The sequence below is a fragment of the Monodon monoceros genome, unplaced genomic scaffold, assembly GCF_005190385.1.
Source record: "Monodon monoceros isolate NGI ecotype Baffin Bay Population unplaced genomic scaffold, NGI_Narwhal_1 Super_Scaffold_13, whole genome shotgun sequence".
Taxonomy (NCBI): domain Eukaryota; kingdom Metazoa; phylum Chordata; class Mammalia; order Artiodactyla; family Monodontidae; genus Monodon; species Monodon monoceros.
In genome coordinates, this window is record NW_021703769.1 from 24,905,615 (window position 1) to 24,927,034 (window position 21,420).

The window sequence follows — 21,420 nt, forward strand, 5'->3', positions numbered from 1 at the left end:
TCTCAAGCACAGTGTTGTACTGCAGGCCCGGAGGAGGGGATCTTGAAGTTCCCCTAGTTCACTCCGTGGAGGCCGAATGAGATCCCAGGGTTATGGGGAGGGGAGGGTGGCTGTCAGCAAGTGGGCTTTGTCGCAGATGCTGCGGTGCCCACCCATATCCCGTCTAACTTACCACTTCAGTGCACACCAGCCACCCAACTGCCACCCTGAGTCTTTCTGCCCGAGGGCCCCTCACTTGCTCTTGGCACCAGCTTTGCCAGCCTGCAGCAGACCTGCAGTGCTAGAGGATTAACACATCCTGGGAGCAGCCCTCAACAAGTAACTGATGACTACCCCCACTCCTGCACCCCTCACCCAGTTGTCACTGGGTGGGATAACTCTGAGGTGCCTGCTCCACACTGGCTCCCAGAATACCCCAGCAAGACTGAGCTCTGGCTGCCCACAGTGGTCACTTGTGTGATGACACCTCCTCCTTGTCTCCCTCCCTCATGCCCCTACCAGCGCTTGGAACCACTTCCCACAGAAACCACTTGCACTCAAATCCTTGTCTTGGGGTCTGCGATTAGGGGAACCCAAACTAAAACTGGCCTCTGGTGCAACGAGTTGAGAGGCAGCACAAGTGGTGGTTAAGGACATAAGCTTTGGAGCCAGAGTGTCTGGGCTCAGTTCCAGCCTCGCTGGTCCCTTGCAAGTGTCTTAACCATTCTGGGCCTCCGTTTTGTCATCTGTAAAATAGGCATTCTAATAGCGCACACCTCATAGGGTGGTCTGGAGGATTAAATGATGTGATAGCGTATGAAGTAAGCACTCGATAAAGGTTTGCTTTTATTTCCAACATATCAACCAAATGTAAAAGAAAGCATGGCCCTGAGGACTGCAGACACCCTGCTTTTTTAGCCTGTCCTACCCCACCCTCAGCTGAAGGTAAAAGCCTTGGCTGCCTGCCCTCCTGACGTCCCCCCACTGCCGCTGGGGGTTGGCCAGCTCCACTACCCACTGTCTCTGCTCTGTAAGAATAGGTTCCCCTCACAGATGGCATCTCTCTGGATCCTGCCAAAGCATCTGGTGCCTCCAACTGCTCACTCCAGGGGGAAGGCGGTGTGGTCCTTGTGCAGGCGCAGAGCCCTGGCTCCTAGGAGGAGTCCCCACTCAGCTCCCTCCTAGCCAAGCCTCCATTTCTGCAAGACCTGGAAAATGGGGATTGCTGGAGAGCTTCTGGCACACAGTAGGTGCTCCATAAATGCTAGCTCCTGAAACAGCACAATGTTTTAACGTGTATTTATTAAGCACCTGCTACATTCCTATGAGGTCTCTTGACAATGCAAAGCTATAAACAAAATTTTTTATTCAATAATGCATACACAATAGTGCAAAACTTAAGTGGTACAAAAAGTGTGTAACAGGGAAGAATCAAGTTCCCCCTGCACCCCAGCTCCACCTACCTGCCTCTACCCCAGCCAGGGGTGCCACCTATCAGCACTTTCTAGTACAGCCTTCCTGAGACATTCTCTGCATGACCACCCATCTCTGTCTTCTAAGAAACTTGTATATTGCACTGTCATCTCAAGAACTCTGACATTTCCTCCTTGTCCTCTGCATGTTTGGTTTCTTTTTGATCAATAATCTGACATGAAAGTGAGTCCTGGACTTCCCTGGTGGTCCAGTGGTTAGGACTCTGTGCTTTCACTGCCAAGGGCATGGGTTCAATCCCTGGTCAGGGAACTAAGATCCTGCAAGCCGCGCGGCCAAAAAAAACACAACTCAATGTTAGTATCATTAAAAAAAAAAAAGTGAGTCCTTTCTTTGAGCCAATTCCCACCCCCCCACAGCTCCACCCTCCAGTCCCCCAATATCTTGGGCAGATCATCATGAACCACCCTAGGTGTCCCGAGCCTTGTCGTAGATGACGCCCAACACTCAGGTCCACAGAGCTCCAAGTGAAAGGGGAAGCACAAAATCGAAGTGAATTTGGGGCCCTTCTGCTGCTCCACTCCCAAATCAGAGGTCATTCAGGGAACCCATGTGAGAGTGATGATTCACAGGCCGAGGCGCCAAGAAGCCGCCTCCTGTGATGCTCGCGGCTCCTGCCTTCCACTTCGCAGGCTCCAGAAAGGATCCTGGAGATGGCGTTTCTGTCCACGTTGTTCGCTTCTCCCACTCCCGTGAGTGTGTTTTGTGTTTATGAGAATCAGGCTTTAAACCTGACACCCTCCTAAACCAGTGCCCCACCTCCTGGAGCCAACAGTCTGTGACTGCAGATGGGTTGCTTTCTGTGACAAGTTAGAGGGCATTTATAAAAAGAAATGTTACGTTTTTTCCTCCCCTTGTTCCAGATTCATAGGGATGGGGGGGTGTCTCTAACTGAAATGAAAAGCATTTTGGGTGAGAGGGTGTTAATTTTAACCAGAGGCCTCCTACAGGACTCACTCTTGGGAGCTGGAGGCCGCAGGGGTCCAGCTAGAGGACAGAGGGAAAGCTGGGCTGTCTTCTTGCTGCTTTTAGAGGGCTCCCTGCTTTCTGTTACAGGCCTGTGTGCTCATGATTTCATAAATAAGACGGGACCAGGCAGCACTGAAATGCAGGTCGTGGGGTCTCTGTCAGAAACCTTGCTCCCCCTGCTTTTCTGGGCTCCCCTTTCAGCCTCTCCTCGTGGGCTGGACATCAGCTAAGAGAGGGATCAAGGTCAGACCACGTCAGCTCTTTTTTTTGGCCACGCTGCGCGGCTTGCAGGATCTTAGTTCCCTGACCAGGGATTGAACCTGGGCCCCTGGCAGTGGAAGCGAGGAGTCCTAACCACTGGACCACCAGGAAATTCCCCACATCAGCTCTTTTAAGACACTCCTTTTTAGGGTGTCTTTTTTATGTGGGTCATGAACCCTTTTGGCATCTAGTGAAGCCTATGGACCCTTCTCAAGAATGGGGTTTTTTAAACCCATAAAATAAAATAGGATTACAAAAGACAACAATTATATTGAATATTGAAATAATTATCAAAATATTTTAAAAATTTGTGATTTAATAATGTATGTTCTTTTTCTAAAAATTTTTAAATATGTATTTATTACTTATTTTGGCTGCACCAGGTCTTAGTTGCAGCATGCAGGGTCTTTAGTTGCACCATGTGGACTCTTAGTTGTGGCATGCGGGATCTAGTTCCCAGACCAGGGATCGAACCTGGGCCCCCGGAACTGGGAGCACGGAGTCTTACCTACTGGACCACCAGGGAAGTCCCTTGTAATGTGTGTTCTTTTTTAACACGTTAGATAACAAGATCTAGTGGCAGGTCCAAAACTACCATGATTTCACAGGTGCAATAAGCATAAATAGTATCTCAAGATCCCTGCGGCAGCTGTGATATGGAAATAGCTGTGATTTCTCTTGGAGATAAAGTCCCAGGTTGCTGCTAATTGGCCTCTGGTTTGTTGCCTACATTTAAAATTGAAGGAAATGTTACACTTCAGTTAGAGACTAGTGAAAATATAGGTGTAATTTCTTTTCCTGTCCAAGTTCATGGAACTTCGGTTCATGGATCACAGATTCAGAACTCCTGCTTGAGAGTGACCCTCCCAGCCTGCCCCTGTGGCAGCTGACATTGTTTACCAAGCCCTGAGCACAGGAATAGTAAAAATAATGGCTAATATTGACTGAGTTCTTGCTAGGTACTAGGTACCTGGTGATATTGGAGGCTAGGATGGATTGATTGATTTTTGGCTGCACGCGGGCTTTCCCTAGTTGTGGCGAGTGGGGGCTACTCTTTGTTATGGTGCACAAGCTTCTCATTACGGTGGCTTCTCCTGTTGCGGAGCACGGGCTCTAGGCACACAAACTTTAGTAGTTGTAGCACGCGGGCTCAGTAGTTGAGGTGCACAGGCTTAGTTACTCCGCAGCACGTGGGATTTTCCTGGACCAGGGATCAAGCCCGTGTCCCCTATGTTGGCAGGTGGATTCTTAACCACTGCGCCACCAGGGAAGTCCAGGGAGGCTAGGATTTAGCAATGAAAGAAGCCAGTTCCTGCTTACCTGGGGCTTGCCGTCCAGGGAGGGAAAACTGACAAATGAATATACAGATGTGGTCATTTCAGAGTGGTAGATGCCAGGAAGTCAGTAGTACAGGCACTGTAATAGAGTGACTTGGGAGGAGAACGGCAGGGTCTGTTTTCCAGGGAGAACGGCAGGGTCTGTTTTTCCCTCCTTCTCTCTGAGGAGGTGCTGTTTGCTCTGAGACCCAAATGATGAGCGAGGCATGCAAAGATGTAGAGGAAAGGTGTACCCCGCAGAGGATCTGCCAAGTGCACAGGCCCTGAGGGGGGAACAGCTGACAGCATCCCAGGGCCTGGCGGGAGGTTTGCGTGGCTGGGACAGAGTGCCCGGCGGGGGCTCACTGGAGTGTTGGAGATGGAGTCCTGGAGGCTGGTTGGGCCCATCAGGCAGGCTTCGTGGGTCAGAGTGAGGGCTTTGGGTTTTCTTCTAAGTGTGACAGGCAGCCTTTGGCAGGTTTAAGCAGGAGAGTGATGTGATATGATTTACATTTTGGAAAGATCCTTCGAGCTGTGTGTGGAGAACAGAATGTAGGGGCCCAGGCTGCCAGCAAGGATCCAGTGAGGAAGCCAGGCAGTGGTCCTGGTGAGAGACCATGGCAGCCTGGACCGGGGGTGGGGGCCGCGGGGTGGAGAGAAGTGGGCAGATCTGGGGTGTCATTTGGAGAGCACTTCAGTGGCCCAGGGCTTTTGGGAGGGGGGTGGTGAGAGAGAGGGGTGTAGCAAATGACCCCCCCCAGCTGAGAAACAGGCCCCGACCTTGCCCCCCCTCGCCTCCGCAACCCCCTGCGGCCCTCCACTGCCCCTCTGGGGGCGGCCACCCGCCCACCGGGCCCCTGGCATGCGAGCTTCCCAGCTGGTCCCGATTGTTGTTACTCCCCAGGGAGTCATGGGAACACACTCCCCCTGCCTCCTCCGCCCCCCCCTTCCCAGACAGGGCCAGGCCCTAACAATGCCTCTCAGCCAGCCAGTGGCCTGGACACAATGCCCCTGTTTCGGTTCATTGCCAGCTCCAGGAGGCCTGCTGGGTTCCCTGGCCTGTTTGGCACATACATAACTCCGGCTTCCAGCAGGGATTTTTTTTGTTGTTGTTTAAAAAAAAAAAGTGGGGGGGGGAGAGAATATCTCTGGCTCCTGCTCTCTGAATATCTTAATATATGATAAAGAGCCTTTCTCTTCTCATACTGAGCTCTCCGTACTCCCCTCCCTGACCGCATTTGCCATGTGCCTGTCAACCCGGAGGCCAAATGCAGGTCAGCAGGTGTCAGAAAGAAAACAAGAAAAAGAAAGAAAAGCGGCTCGCTCCACCGTGGCCAGCCTCAAACGTGCTGGTGAGGCTGGAGGTGATGAGAACAATGAGGGCCTCTGACGGGGAGGCCCCGGCCCTGCGCTCTTCATTCACCTTATCTCCTGACTTCTAAGACGCCATCCAAGATGAGGCACAGCGTTATCTTGGGCCCCTAAGAAAGAAAAGAGCTGCCGACTAAAAACAGACATGCCACTGATTGTGTGATGCCCTTCAATTTCAGAGATGTTAAATATGAAAAAAAAAGTCTGAGAGAGGACTTCCCTGGCGGTCCAGTGGTTAAGACTCTGTGCTTCCATTGCAGGGGGCACGGGTTCGATCCCTGGTTGGGGAACTAAGATTCCTGAATGCTGCATGGTGCAGCCAAAAAAATTAACTAACTAAAAAAAAAAAGTCTGAGGATCAGTGGAATAAGGGATTGTCTCATCTACCCACTTCATTGCCCTCCAAATGTATTTTTCTTCTTGTCTTTGAACCTAATAGAGTTTGGGAGGCAGTGCAGGGATTGCTGCTTGAAAACTCTCCTGCAGCCTAACAAGAATTTTTTTCTTTTCTCTTTTGGAAAGATCAGGAGGAGATGTAGGCAAGCTGCTCCAGTGATTCATCTTTCATTCTTAGTAACAGCTGACATTTATTGAGGGCTCTCTATGTGCCAGCTACTGCCCTAAGCACTGTAATAACTCAGTTAATGTCCCAACAGCCCTATCAGGTAAACACTGTTATCATTATTATTACCATCCCCATTTTACAGATGAAAAAACAGAGCCCCTGTGCTCTAAGGGCTCCCCACCCCCTCACTTCCATGCTTGTCAGGGCAGGCATAGCCACTGTGTCTGGTTTTCTCCCCTCTCCTTGGAAAAGCACAGTCTCTCCGCAGAGGCTGGAGTGATGGAGAGAAGGGAAGAGGCACTGGGCGAGCCTTGGAGAGGAGAGGGGTCCCCAGAGTGTGAGCTCATGGAATAATGGGGGCTCGAGGGAAAGGAGGCTCGCCTATCAACCAGAGGCCTATCCACTTCCATTGACCTTGGACCTTCTGGCCCACCCCCACTGAACATATGGACCAGCTAATGGCTGAGGACTTGGCCAAGGCCACACAGCCACACAGCTGCTGGCTGGCACTAAGCCCTGTGAACACCCAGTTTCCCTACTCTGCCACGTCCATATCTTCTCTTTAGCTACCCACAAAGCAGAGGAGCTGTGCTCCTGCTGTAATGATGTCACTAATAGTAGTTAACATTTACTGGCTGCTTACTCTGTTCCAGGCACAGGCATCAGGGATTGCAAACCCAGGTACCCACAATGGCAGGGCAAGTAAGGTCACACCGAGTGAGGCAAGCCAGGCAGGGACGCTCGTGGCCTGGAGGGTCAAGGCTCTGGCTAAATGGGGGACAGCAACTGCTCAGCACCCTGATGGCCTGCCTGGTATTGCCAGATATTACTGGGGTTTTGTTAAAGCCAGATATTTGAATTTTTATATAGCATTTCCCAATTAAAAATTTTTTAAACTAATTCATAATTCAGGAAAAACATAATCTGGGTAAATTAAATCATACCTGTGGGCCAGTTTGCAAACCCTGCTTGTCTTGTTTTCTCATTTAACCCTGACACCCATTCTGTCAAGGAGCCTTTGCCCCTTGTTCTATGGATGAGGCAAGCAAAGGTCTTCAGTGGGGTAAATCACTTACCCATCTGGCCAAGCCACACGGTTGGGGTCTGCCTGACTCCCAAGGCTTGCTCCCATGTTAGACGGCCTCCCGAATGGGTAAGAGGCCTGTGTTCAGACACAGCCAGAACTGGCACAGTGACAGACACAGCCAGAACTGGCACAGTGACAGTTTACTCCAGGGACAGTAAACCGTCAGTCAAACAATTCAGTGTAGTGACAAGGGATCATTCAAGATGAATGTAACGTTGCAGACATAAAACTCCCCACCTCCTTCTGCCAGAACTCAACAATGGATGCCTCTGTGCCCCTTAATAAAATTAAGTCACGACAGAATCATTTCTCCTTATCCTAATGGGATGTTCATGTTTGGAGATTTTTTTTTACGCTATGAATGTACGTTTAGGGGAGGTGGTGTGTGTGGAATAAATAGCTTTGAACTATTCGTGTCGCTTGTCAAACTTCTTAATGAGCATATTGTGCAGATACAGAGAAATAATTCTGACTCTCCCACTGGACTGTGAGCTCCAGGTGTCAGAGATGAGTGTTTTGCTTCCAACTGTCTCCCTAGCACCTGGCACAATATCTGACACATAGTAAGTGCTCAGTAAATATCTGTGGATTGAATGAGTGAGGCTCAAAGGAAGTGAATTGACTTGCCCAAGGTCACACAGACTCGGATTCCGGTTTACATCCACCTGATTTAGAAGCCCATGCTATCACTCCTCTACCATCCTGCCTCTTGGAAAGATGTGTTCAGGTGGAGGATTGTGGGCCCAGGAGCTTCCACTCCTTTGGACTCCTCTGGAGTAAGGAGTTGGTGATGGAGGTGAGCACCTATTAATTAAGCCACTATCCACCATAATACGTTTTGGAAACCACACATAATAATCTTGACAGCCCTGAGCCTGGTTCTGGGGTATTTACAGAGGGTGGTGAGTATGAAGGGCAGGCCCTGGGTTTTACAGTGGGAGACTGTTCAATTCTGCTGTGTGACCTTGTGTTGCAAGTGCCCCTCTCTGAGCCTCCATCCTGCACCATGTGGCTAAACAAGCTTCACTTATGAGAGTATCAGGTTGAAAGGAGATCATCAGTGGAAGTGGCTGCCCAGTAATTATGGATTTTTTGGAAGCCTACCAGCCTGAGAACTGTTGAGAACAGCCTTATCAGGATCTGTCGGGCTTGGGGCCAAGAGGCTCTATCTATCAGGCCTTTGCTGTTTTCAAGTGGGTATTAATAGATACAGAAGGCCCGTATCTCTTCCTGGATTTCACATTGGGAATTCTGCTCTTCACTCCTTTCTGCTGCAGCAGGACAGGAGGGATTGTGGGAAGGAGGGCACCTGCTTCTACCTGGGAGGTTGTGTACTTGAATACTTTGGGCAGGGCAGGGCTTTGAAAAACCCCTGGCTTTTGCCTCACGGAGCCTGAATAATAGCTCTCTCATCCGCTAGGTAAGCTCATGCCTTTTAGGTCTCAAGTTTGCTCATCATAAAATGGGGCAGTAGTATCTGTCTTCCTTCTCCAGCAACCAGTACAGTGCTTGGTACATAACAGGTGCCCGAGAAATGTTTGTTGAATGACTATTGGGCATGAGAGGGCTTTACAGAGTGAATGTTACTGTTGTTGAGACCCTTTGGGAATGTGTGAAGGAAGGAAATTCCCTTTGGAGTAGGAATGTTACTGGCTTCTCTCACCCTCTCGTCAGGATCTGGCTTGGCTATTTAGAATGAGACCTACCATTCTTATGGGAGCTTCTCTAACTAGGGAGAAAGGAGGGGGACAGGCCAGGCCCAGGGCTGGGAATCCATGTTGGCCAGATTCTATCACTGGCTGGCTTCACTTCTGAATGGGCCTCAGTTTTCCCTTCTGTACCATAAGTGAGAGGCTTATTTAGTCTCTCTGGTCCCCTCTAGTGCTGACATAGTCTGGGATTTGCGATGAGTAATTTCACAAACTGCTTAGGAAATTCCTGCTGCGTTCCTAAGCCACCTCATAGTTTATGAAACACCTATACTTTTCATCCACATGGCAACCCTGGAAGGCGCCAGGGCAATAAGCGCCCCCCCCTTTTTTTTAAAAATAAATTTATTTATTTATTTTTGGCTGTGTTGGGTCTTCGTTGCTGTGCACAGGCTTTCTCTAGTTGCGGCCAGTGGGGGCTACTCTTTGTTGCCGTGCACGGGCTTCTCATTGTGGTGGCTTCCCTTGTTGCGGAGCACAGGCTGTAGGTGCACGGGCTTCAGTAGTTGTGGCACGTGGGTTCAGTAGTTCTGGCTCGCGGGCTCTAGAGCACAGGATCAGTAGTTGTGTCACACGGGCTTCATTGCTCCGCAGCATGTGGGATCTTCCCAGACCAGGGCTCGAACCCGTGTCCCCTGCATTGGCAGGCAGATTCTTAACCACTGCGCCACCAGGGAAGCCCAATAAGCCCATTTTACAGATGAGGAAACTGAGGCTAAGAAGTGTCCATAGGGGCTGTAATTCGAGGCTGCCCCATACATTTTGGTTATACAGGAATACCAATTTGTTGTCAAATATGAACATGCATAAAAATTACCTGGAATGAGGGTGGGGGGTTGCATGTGAAAATGAGGATTCCTAGGCACTTAGATTCTAAGTTGGCAGGGCTGGGGTGGGCCCATAGTTAACAAGCACCCAGGTGATTCTGAAACCGGGGGCCTAAGGGCTACTCTTGGAGAACCAGGGCCTTCTCATTGCATTCCAGGTAGCCTCTAGCATCAGTCTCTATTTCTTTAATAACCCTTCTCAGCACCTGCTCTGGACCAGGCCAGTGCTGGGAAGAGGCCCTAATGCAGCTCCCAGTCTGATAGGGGAGGCAGAGAGAGAAATGCATTGTGCACTCAGTGCTAGAACAGAGGCTAGGCTGGGCAATGGAGGAAGTGAGCTAGCTCCAACTGCGGAGGGCTCCCTGGAAGAAGGGATCTTTATGCCGGGCCTAGGGATCTCATTCTTGATTGCGTCTTAGCTACTTTTTTTTTCTTTTGATGGGTCATCCCCACCAGATGGCAGGCAAGTTCATAGAAATCATCAAACCTTTCACATCTCTGCCCTCAGTGCTGGCACAAAGCCTGGCACAGAGGAGAGGACAATATTGGTCAAATCAGCTGACCTGAGCAATGAGAAACGGCTGATGGAGAGGTCCCAGGGCCTCTGGATTAAATGCATTTTCATGCTCAGCACACTCACCTTCTCCCTTTGTTAGATCTAACATGGAATTACTTTATTTATTTTAATTAATTTTTTTTTTAATTTTTGGCTGCATTGGGTCTTCATTGCTGCGCGCGTGCTTTCTCTAGTTGCCCGATCAGGGGCTACTCTTCATTGCAGTGCGCGGGCTTCTCATGGCGGTGGCTTCTCCTGTTGTGGAGCACGGGCTCTAGGCATGCGGGCTCAGTAGTTGTGGCTGGAGGGCTCAGTTGTTGTGGCTCGTGGGCTCTAGAGCACAGACTCAGTCGTTGTGGCCCACGGGCTTAGCTGCTCCACGGCATGTGGGATCTTCCCGGACCAGGGCTCAAACCCGTGTGCCCTGCATTGGCAGGCGGATTCTTAACACTGCGCCACCAGGGAAGCCCCCTGGAATTACTTTAATAGTGGAAATTCCACATCATATTGTAAACATTTGTTACCTCTCTATTTCCCTCCTCCCCTTTTCACTAAACTGTGAGTTCCTTAGGGCCAGGAGTCAAGAATGGGGCACAGAGCAGGCTCTCAAAACGTTTGTTGAATGAATGAGTGAATGAATCAGTTTAAGCAGAAGCTGTGCATAGGGTGTTGAAGAGATTCCAGCTACAGGAGGGCTTGTAGAAAGGCCCCAAGCTGCACTGAGTCAGACATCCCTCCCCATCTTCTGCTTGGACTCTGGGTGAGAGGGATAGGGTGGGTGCAGAATTTTAAAGTGAATGGCATTGGTGGGGCAAGTTGAGGAAGGGAGATATGGCTGGGGTTTTGGAGGTGAGAACCCAGAAAAGAGGAGGGGCAGTTTCTAGAGATCTGACCTGAGTGTGTTGGGGCCACAGGTGGGGGGTTCTGGGGGTCATGTGGGGTCAGCTGACGGTGACATATGCAGAACGGACATTCTGTCTCCACTTAGAGGCATCAGCAGGATGGGGTACGTCGGGGAGCGGTTGGCTGCCCCCCTCCTCGGACAGGGGTCATCCCCTCTGGGGGCGGGGAGTGCGAACGCGCCTGGCACCGCCCCGACAAAGCCTGCGCGCGCCCCGTCCTGCGATTGGCCGGACCGCCTCGCGCCGCCGCCCCGTCCCGCCCTCCGCCGCAGGTCCGGCGCGCTGCAGCCAATAGGCGCCGTCGCCGTCGCCTGCGTCACAGTCCGGACAGCCAATGGTGGCAGCGCTCGGCGGCTCGTGGCTCTTTCGCGGCAAAAAGGATTTGGCGCGTAAAAGTGGCCGGGACTTTGCAGGCAGCGGCTGCCGGGGGCGGAGCGGGATCCGGAGCGGGATCGAGTCCTCGCCTCGGCCTGCCGCCATGGGCCCGCGCCGCCGCCGCCGACTGCCACCCGGGCCGCGCGGGCCGTGAGCGCCATGGCCGTGGCCGGGGCCCCCACGGGCGGCCCTTGCGCGCCGGCGCTGGAGGCCCTCCTCGGGGCCGGCGCGCTGCGGCTGCTCGACTCCTCGCAGATCGTCATCATCTCCACGGCGCAGGACGCCAGCGCCCCGCCGGCCCCCGCCGGCCCCGCCGCTCCCGCCGCCGGGCCCCGCGACCCCGACCTGCTGCTCTTCGCCACGCCGCAGGCGCCCCGGCCCACACCCAGCGCGCCGCGCCCCGCGCTCGGCCGCCCGCCGGTACGGACACCAGGGACACTGGGCCGACTGCGCTACCTGGACCCCCGCGCAGACCCTGGCGGGGCGCGTTGTTTGGCCTGGCGGCAGCTGGGACGGGGGAGGGTGGGCTGACGCGCCCGGGCTGGGCGGTGCCGAGCCTGGGTTGGTCCTCCGGGCCCCGCCCCGGGGTGCAGGGTGACCTCGGGCCAGTCCTTGTTTGCTGCTCTGTGCTCTGGGCCTCAGCTTCCTCGCCAGAGACGCTCAAGGGTCAGACTCAGTGATAATAATTGCCCCACGTGTATTCAGCTATCGCTGACTGCATGCCAGGTCTCTGGCAGACTTCAAGGCAGCTAAAACTCATATCCATGCTGTGAGCTCGGTGTTGTCACTGTGCCCATCTGAACTGTGTCCAGAGAGGGGAAGTGACTTGCCCCCTGGTCACAAGGCTGCAAGTGAGATTTGAACTGAGGCCTGCTGGCTTCAGACCAAAATGTGTGGCTGGGTGGTGGGCATGGCTGCTTAGGGAGGTCAAGGGGGGCGTTCTGGGTCCAGACCATGGAAGAGCCACTGAGGAGACCCTCCTTCCTGCCTCGATGCTGGGACTGCCAGGTGCAGGCCTGGCCCTCCGGGCCTCTGGGGACAGGCCGCCTGGCTGGGAGGCCTTCTCTGCAGGGGCGGAGTGGCCGGGCCAGCTGCTGATCCCCTCCCTTTGCCTGTCCTTCCATCTGCCATCCTCCACCCTCCCAGACCCTGGTTGCCATGGAACCTCATTAATCAGGCAGGCAGACCCCTGGGCCCCAGTGGAAGTACTGGGTGGGTTGGGCCTCTGGGAGCTGGAGAGGAGGCCCCCGGTGCCAGGAGAGAGTAAATGCCCCAGGGAGATGCCTTGATAAAGTGCTCCCTGAGCAGCAAGAGGCTCAAGACAGTTCAGACTAGGGGGCCCAAAAGAAGCGGCTGAATTACAGGGGGAGAAGGGAGTGGAGCCCTGGAGCTTGGCCCTGTGGGCTCCAGGACAGGGTGTGGAGACCAGTTTGACTGGCACAACCTGTGGGTGAAGGTGAGGCATGGATGGGCAGGATGGGGTCTCCGCATAGGGCTTGGAGCAAGTTGTGGGAGGAGGCAGGGCCCAGGGCAAGGTGGTGGAAGCTGCCCAACTGCTCATGGCCTGGGTGGCAGCTGGTCCCTGAGGCATCCCGGCAAGGTTCCCCCAACCCCCTTGGCCCCTTGCCCAGTGTGGCCTTCCTTCCGGAATCACCGAGATGCTAATAATAACAATAGCAGGCGCCATTGTTTTGAGACTGTATTGTGTATTAGGCGCTGTGCCAAGCACTTTACCCAATTAACTCATTTCACCCTTTCAACAACCTTCCCCTTTTACAGATAGGGAAGCTGAGGCGTAGAGATGTTAGAACATTCCCTAGTAAGTCAGCTAGTGAGTGCTGGGACCCATCCAGATTTCCTGAGTGGTTAACTGCTGGGATGCCTTGCATACTGGAGATGCTAATAGAGGTTGAAGGAAGCCCAGGGTCCCTTCCTCCTAATGAGTGAGACGGAGGGAAGTTGTACCAGGGGTGGGCCACCTGGCTCGTCTCCTGTACCCCAGCAACCTGTCCCTGTGGGTACCAGCTTGGAGCCTGGACAAGTAGCCTCCAGTTTAGCTGATTGACAGGTACCTAGCAGGCCCAGGGCTGTGGGTCCTGCCCTTGGGGAACTGAGCTTCAGGCTCAGAGGGACAGCCAGGGACTGGGCTGAGGACGTATGCCCTCTCCTCCACCCCCAGTGGTGTCAGGGGCAGCCTCATTGGGCCTGAGCATTCCATTCATTCAGCAGTTGTTAGTGAGCACCTATGAGGTTCTAGGCACAGGCAAGTAAGGAGCCTCTGCCCTCACAGTACTTAAGAGCCAGTAGATGTTTTCTGCCGTGGGCAGGGGTGAGGGCTGGTGCGGTCTTGGAGCTGAAGTCCAGAAACATAGGCCCAGCTTTTGCCATCCAACACCCCCTAACATTGTACCTGTGGGTAGCCACTGGCCATCTGAGCTGTGGCCTCCACTGACCCCCTGCTCTAGCATTTGTTTGGGGCAGTCCTTGAAACAAGTGACAGGCTCAGCTTCTGCACGAGTGAGCATTCATTGAGTACCTCCTGCATACAAGTCTCTGTGCAATTCAGCCATTCCTCCTGGCCCTTCCTGTCCACCTCTACCCTGTTGTCATGGCTGTTAAAAAACAAACTAAATATAATACACATTTACTATAGAAAAAGAGTTAAAAGGCTAGAAAGTTGAGGGGGACAAGATCCCAGCCCCATCCATTTTTCCTTTTTTCTCCTCCTGAGCCTGCTTTTGTTTTTAAGGCTGTTATGACAACTTTCTAAAGTTTTAGAAATTGACGTTTTTCGTTTATGTCCGTGTTCCAGCAGCACATCATCCACACTTTAGAGATAAGGCAACATGGCCCTCGTGTTCCTCCCTCCCATACAGAGGTCACCCCTGAAACGGATTCTGTAGTAATAGAAACTGAACCAGAGAAAATGGTTTCATGAGCTGTCAATATGTCTTTGGGAGGCTTCTGTATCAGCCTGCCTCAGTCCGTCTTGACAGCAGCGTGGTATTCCAGAGGCTGGATGAACCAGTTTTTGTGTCCCCTCCCATGGGTAGGTGTTTGAGTCATCCACATTTTTTCACCAGTGTTTTGTTTGTCTTCACCCCTGCCTTTTGGGCCCCTGTGCCTGCATCTCTAGAGAGCAGCAGCAGAAATGGGCGTCCATCTGCTTGAGCCCTTGTTTTAGAGTGTGGCATTGATCTGCCTTCAGGGTGGGCACCCCTATGGGGAGCAGGAAGGAGGCAAGGGGTGCGGTTGGCTGGAGCATACTAGGGTTCAGGCCCTAGGGGCAAGGCTGGAGAGGGGGTACATTCTGGTTCGGCTTTAGGGAGCCTGGCTTCCGGACTAGCCTCTGCCCAGCCCACTAAGGTTTAGATCCTGACTCCACCTCTCACTATGTGACCTCTCCGAGGTGCAGGCTCCTCAGGAAGTGGAAGTCCTCAGAGCACCTGCTGCGAGATGGTTGGAGGGTTTGATGATCGCACGCAGGTAAAGCAGTTACCTAGTGGTGCTCGGTACACAGGAAGCACTCAGCGCGTGTTAGCTCTTCTAGCCGCGGATCCCTGAGGGAATCCAGGAGTGTGTGCGTGAGAGAGAGTGTCAGCATGTGGGGTGGTTCATTCAGCAAACGTTTGTTGATGCCCAGACCCTGTGTACAGAGACTATTAGACCCAGTGCCCGCCTCTGAGGGGCTCCCTGGCTTCTGGGTGAGACAAACGCATCTGCAGAAATTTGTAGCGAGAGACCATGTGGGGAAAGGTTGGGTTTGAGGCAGTTCTGAGGGAGAAGAGCCTCAGTTTCTCTTGTGGGATCGGAAAGGCTTAGGTTATGGGTAAGGTGCCTGCCCACAGAGGGGGAAGCGTTGGTGTGAATTAGGAGGGAGGGAGGCAAGGGCAAACCAGGGAGGGGACCAGCATGAGCTAAGGCTTGGAGACACAGGTTTGTGAAGAAAGATGTCTCAGCAGAAGTTCTTGTGGAGAATTGGTGGCAGGTGAGGTTACTAAGGTGGAGGGGGACAGATGGAGGCAGGGAGACCAATGGGAAGACAGCTGGTCCAGGTGGGAGGTGCTGGTGGCTGTGGTGACAGGATTTCTTGGCAGCTAGTTGTGATGAGGGCAGCAGGTGGGGCTGAACCAGGTTCTAGCTCAGGAAACCCTGTGGGGAGGGGAGGGGAGGGTACATCAGGATGCAGTGGAGATGCCTGTGAGACCTCCAGGGCAGTCTCCATCCTCGAGTGGTGTAACTAAATCAGAGGGCATCTGGCTCTGCCACTCCTGCCTGTATGACCGTGAGCTTCTCTGGGTTTCAGTTGTTTCATCTGTAAAATGGGGCCATTACTGTGCTGCCATATTCACAGACAGTCAGAAACCAGAGAGAGGCAGTGATTTACTCAGAGGACCTGTTTCCTAGTGGCTTAAAATGACAAACATTTATTATCACACAGTTTCTGGGGGTGAGGAATTCAGGGGTTACTCAGCTGGGTGCTTCTGGCTCAGGGCCTCTTCTGAGCTTGCTGCCAAAATGTTGGCCCGGCTGCAGTCGTTGGAAGGCATGACTAGGGTTGGAGGATTTGCTTCTGAGCTTACCTGTGTTGCTGTTGGGGGGGGAGACTTCAGTTCCTTGCCACTTGGGCCTTCCTTAGGGCTGCTTGAGTGCCTGCATGACATGGCAGCTGGCTCCCACCGAGAGTGAATGATCCAATAAAGAGAGCAAGGAGGAAGCTCCAGTGCCTGTACGATCCAGTCTCAGAAGTGACACACATCCACCATATTCTGTTCATTCGAAACAAGTTACCAGATCTGGCCCATATTTAAGGGGAGGAGAATTAGGCTCCATCTTTTGAAAGGAGGAGTATCAAAAAATTTGCAAACTACCACATGCCCCCAAGAAGGTGGTGGTGGAACTGAGGCTTGGACTTCTGCCTTCCAGTTGAGTGTTCTGTCCTATGGGGTAGGATTGTGTCCCCTGGGACCTCCCCCTCACTCACACACTTGGGCATCCTGGGAGAGAGACTGAGGCAGGGGGCGGCTTGGGAGCACCAGGCCCTCAGCCAGGTCTCTTGTGGCCCCACTCTCCTGGTTACTGGGCATCCTCCCGTTGTTTTTGCTGTAGGTGAAGCGGAGGCTGGACTTGGAAACTGACCATCAGTACCTGGCCGAGAGCAGTGGGTCAGCTCGGGGCAGAGGCCGCCACCCAGGAAAAGGTACCCCCCGAGCTTGGGCTAGGGCAGACCTCCTGGTTGGACCCAGGTTGGGGGGGTGTGGGCAGACAAACATGCTTGCAGACTAAGCTCTAGTCTGTTAGGCCTGGGCCTGAGCCAGGCCTCTGGGAGCCCCAAGGGGCAGCTGGAGTGGCCGCCTGGCATGGCTTCCCCAAGCCCTGGGGGGTGGGGAGTTCCCCAGCCGGAAGAGGAATACTGTGGTTGGCAGGCTGCCACAGGGCCTCCCTGCTTGGCCTCACCAAGGGGAAGGAGCCATCTGCCCCCCAGCCCCAGCCCCCAGAGCCTGGCTGGGGCTGGGGGGTGGGGGTGGTGCTGAGGGACCCTACCCTGCCTGGCCCCCAGGTGTGAAATCCCCAGGGGAGAAGTCACGCTATGAAACATCGCTGAATCTGACTACCAAGCGCTTCCTGGAGTTGCTGAGCCGCTCGGCCGATGGTGTCGTCGACCTGAACTGGGCAGCTGAGGTGCTGAAGGTGCAGAAACGGCGCATCTATGACATCACCAACGTCCTTGAGGGCATCCAGCTCATCGCCAAGAAGTCCAAGAACCACATCCAGTGGCTGTAGGTACCAGCCAAACAGGAGGGTGGGTGGAGGCCTGGGGCCAGGCCAGCCCGGAGGAGCTGATAGCGATACCCACTGTGGCTGCCCGGATCACCATCTTACTGCTGGGCAAACCAAGGTTTAGAGAGGAAAGTTGGCTTCCCTGAGGTGATAGATGCAGGCAAGAACACAGACCTTACCTATGTAGCTCAGTGCAACTTTACATATTTCTTCACCTGGGTGACCACCATCCCGATAAGAATAAGGAACATTTCCAGCACCCCAGAAAGTTCCCCTGTGCCCCTCCCAGACAGTCCATGCCTCATACCCCCAGGTGACCGCTGTTCTGGCTTCTGCTGCCCTTGATGAGAGTGTTTAGCACAGCTGTTTTATTCTTGTTAATTCTTATTTTATTTTTCCCCTTTCACCTCTTTCCCCGGTCATCCTACTCCCCTCTCTGACACATTTGTGTTCTCAGTTTTCGGTAGATATTCCACTCTACATCATTTTTTTTCTTTTCACTTAATATGTCTTAGAAATGCTTCCATGTCTGCATCTAATGCATTCTTGTCCTTTTACACAACTGCATAGTATTCCACAGCATGTCTGCCCTCATTCACTTATCCAGCCCCCTATGAGGGACACATGGGTGTTCACAGAGATTCGGGCCCGACGTTGAACCCGGCCAGTCTGCCTTGCAGCCCAGCTTCAGCCCTCTGCTGTTTCCCAGCTGAGGAGCCAGGCCAAGAGGAGCAAGGGCTCGCCTGGGTCTTACAGAACAGAGGCAGCAGCAGACTGTTCTGCTGAGGGTCACGCCTCCTGGGAAGAGGGGCCGGGAGCTGCTAACCCTCCCTTTGCCTCCCGGCAGAGGCAGCCATGCAGCAGTGGGGATCGGTGGGCGGCTTGAAGGATTGACCCAGGACCTCCAGCAACTGCAGGAAAGCGAGCGGCAGCTGGACCACCTGATCCACATGTGTACCACGCAGCTGCGTCTGCTTTCCGAGGATGCTGACAGCCAGCGATATCCTTGAACTGCCTGGAGGGTGACCGTGGCCCCATCCAAGTGGGAATAGAGAGGCTACCCTGGGCCCTGGATTCAGGAGAGGGTTCTGGCTTTGGATACCAGTCCTGGCGCAGCATTTAGTCACTGTGTGACACTGGACAAGTTACTCTCTGAGTCTCAGCTTCATCTGTAAAAGGGGAAAATAATCCTATTCCAAAGTTGCACAGAATGAAACAAGAAAAGCTAGGGTACCAATAACAAACATTTATTCAATACAGTGATTCGGTCCCTGGTTGTAGCTTCAAGGTTAGAGATATAAGTTTTTGTCTTTTATTTACAAAAATAGAAACTTTATTTTAAAATAAGCTTTTTTTTTTTTTTTAAGTGAATACCCAAATTACGTTTATACATTTTGGAGATAACTACTAATTGACACCAAGGTCATGGGTCAGAGTAAATTCTCAGTACCAAGCCTGTATTTGTGTAATTTATATGAAATTATTGCAGGCAGCCATTATTACCTTAAGATCTGATGGGTAGAGAGTGGTCTCGTACAGATGTGGGAACTGAGGCTCAGGGGCATGAGACAGGATTGAGTGCCAGCTATGTGCCAGGCCCTGGAGTGGGAGATGCAGAGGACAGGAGTGACTCAGCGGGTATGGGCTCTGCCTTATGAGCTGTCTGAGTGGGTGGCCCCCAAAGGCCAAAGGTCATGTGGTCCTTGACTCCACCAACCCTGGCCTACGTGACCTGCCAGGACCTTCGTAGCATTGCGGACCCTGCAGAACAGATGGTTATGGTGATCAAGGCCCCTCCCGAGACCCAGCTTCAAGCCGTGGACTCCTCAGAGGTGAGACCTGGGAGTCTAGACTGGAACAGGACAGGCTGGGCTGGGCTGGTAGTTAGCTGAGCCTCAGTTTACTCTGCTGCTACCTTTACCCAGACCTTTCAGATCTCCCTTAAGAGCAAACAAGGCCCCATCGATGTTTTCCTGTGCCCTGAGGAGAGTGCGGGCGGGATCAGCCCCGGGAAGACCTCGTCCCAGGGTGCAGCTTCTGGGGAGGAGGACAGGGCAGCTGACCCTGCCACCACAGTGCCACCACCACCATCATCTCCCCCCTCATCCCCTGCCACGGATCCCAGTCAGTCCCTGCTAAGCCTGGAGCAAGGTGGGTGAAGGGTGGGTGGGCAGGGCGGGGCGGGGGCCCCCCTCTCCCGGGTGGGTGGGCAGGTGTGACAGCCCCTCTGCCCTCCCCGCCGGGGTGTCCCCGGCCTGTGATGCTCCCCCGTCTCCCCAGAACCTCTGCTTTCCCGGATGGGCAGCCTGCGGGCCCCCATGGAAGAGGACCGCCTGTCCCCACTGGTGGCGGCTGACTCGCTCCTGGAGCACGTGCGGGAGGACTTCGCCAGCCTCCTCCCCGAGGAGTTCATCAGCCTGTCCCCCCCCGCACGAGGCCCTCGACTACCACTTCGGCCTTGAGGAGGGCGAGGGCATCAGAGACCTCTTCGACTGTGACTTTGGGGACCTCACTCCCCTGGATTTCTGACGGGGCTTAGGGGGACCAGGGCCTCCTGGGATGCCCACCCTGTCTCTGTAGCCCTGGAGCCCCCTGCCCCTGGCCGTCCTCCTAGTCCAATTGGAAACATTTAATTTATACCCCTCTCCCCTACCTCCAGAAGCTTCTAGCTCTGGAGTCTGGCTACTGCCAGGAGGCTGAGCAAGCCAGGAAGGGAAGGATTCTGTTTGTGGTGTGTATGTGCATGCACCCAACACCCGACACGTGTGTACACGGGGTGAGTGGTGTGTGAGCATGTGTGTGTGCATGTACCGGGGAATGAAGGTGAACACATCTGTGTGTGCACTGAAAACACGCCCCAGTGTGTCCACGTGTGTGTGCATGAGCCCATGTGTGCGCATGGCGGGGGCTCTAACTGCACTTTTGGTCTCCTTGCTCCAGGGGCCCCGCGAGGCCCAGGGTGGCCACCTGCCCCCAGAATCCTGTGTGCTGACCAGGCCGGGTGGCGAGGCCTTGGCCTGCTCGTTTGCAGGACCGCGAGAGCACTTCTGTCGTCTTAAAGGTTTTTCTGATCGAAGCTTTAATGGAGCGTTATTTATTTATCAAGGCCTTTTTGGCAAGCTTGGGGCATCAGCAAAGGGTAGGAGGGATGCGGGGCTGATGCCGCAACTCCCTTACCCCTGAGCGAGGGCAGGGGTCCCTGAGCTGTTCTTTGCCCCACTCTGAAGGAGCTGAGGCCTGAATGGTTTATTTATTGGGAAAGTGAGGGAGGGAGACAGACTGACTGACTGACAGCCATGGGTGGATCGAGGGGGTGGTCTCTTCCCACGGGGTCACTGCAGGGCCCCAGCTGCCCCCAGGATGGATGTGAGATGGGAGAGGTGAGTGGGGGATCTTCACTGACAGGGTGGGCGGGAGGGGTGGGGTGAAGGGCCTCCCCCCCAGCCCAGACCACAGGGGCCCCTCCTGTGGCATTTGAAGTGCCCCTTCCACCCCACTTCTTGCTCTGCCCCACCCTCCAATCTGCACTTTGATTTGCCTTCCTAACAGCTCTGTTCCCTCTGCTTTGGTTTTAATAAATATTTTGACGATGTCTGGGCCCGGTTTGGGGACTATGTACTGGGAGCAAATGTGAGGGTGGGAGAGGTCAAGGTTGGTGGGAAAATGCCCATTCTCTACTTCCCTCTCCCTGTCCCTGCCTGGCTTCATTTTATTTGAGCCTCACCACCCCAAGAAAGGTAGGCTTCATCACCTTTTTTACCCTAATTTAAAAACTGGTCCGATAAAGTAGTAAATGAACTCCCTTCCTTTTTCCAGCCCCAGAGGAGCCACTCTGATCAGTTTGCTATGCTCCTTCCAGATGTTTCTGGACATTTGTAAACATGCAACAGATAATTACAACAGGCTGATTACGTGTCAGGTTCTGGGGACACACGTTCCCTCCCCTCATGGAGCTCTCAGGACCTGCTGGAGGAGACTCAAACAAATGAGAGGATCAGGGAGGGCTTCCTGGAAAAGGTGGTGCTTGACCTAAAGCTGTAGGATAGAAGAAATTAACTGAGGAGGAAGAGGAAGAACACACCAAGCAGGAGAGGGCCACGTGGGCAAAGGGCCCTTAGGACCTGAGAGAAACCAGTGTGGCTAGAATCCTGAGGTGAGGGCCAAGGCGTAGAGATGTTCAGTCTTGGGCTTTATTGGGACAAGGACCCTGGTGAGTCAGAGAGGAGTGACA

At 53.6% G+C, this 21,420-nt stretch overlaps 1 protein-coding gene across 1 annotated transcript; it reads left to right on the forward strand.

Annotated features, from left to right (window-relative positions):
• The first annotated feature begins 11,132 nt into the window (after positions 1–11,132).
• E2F1 (E2F transcription factor 1) lies at positions 11,133–20,261 on the forward strand. Its single transcript, XM_029220805.1, is given in 9 exon segments — positions 11,133–11,354; positions 11,430–11,828; positions 16,518–16,608; positions 16,969–17,188; positions 18,037–18,189; positions 18,907–19,021; positions 19,115–19,340; positions 19,470–19,612; positions 19,614–20,261. Coding segments are annotated over 9 exon segments (1,674 nt in total). The 3' UTR covers positions 19,719–20,261.
• The last annotated feature ends 1,159 nt before the right edge of the window (positions 20,262–21,420 follow it).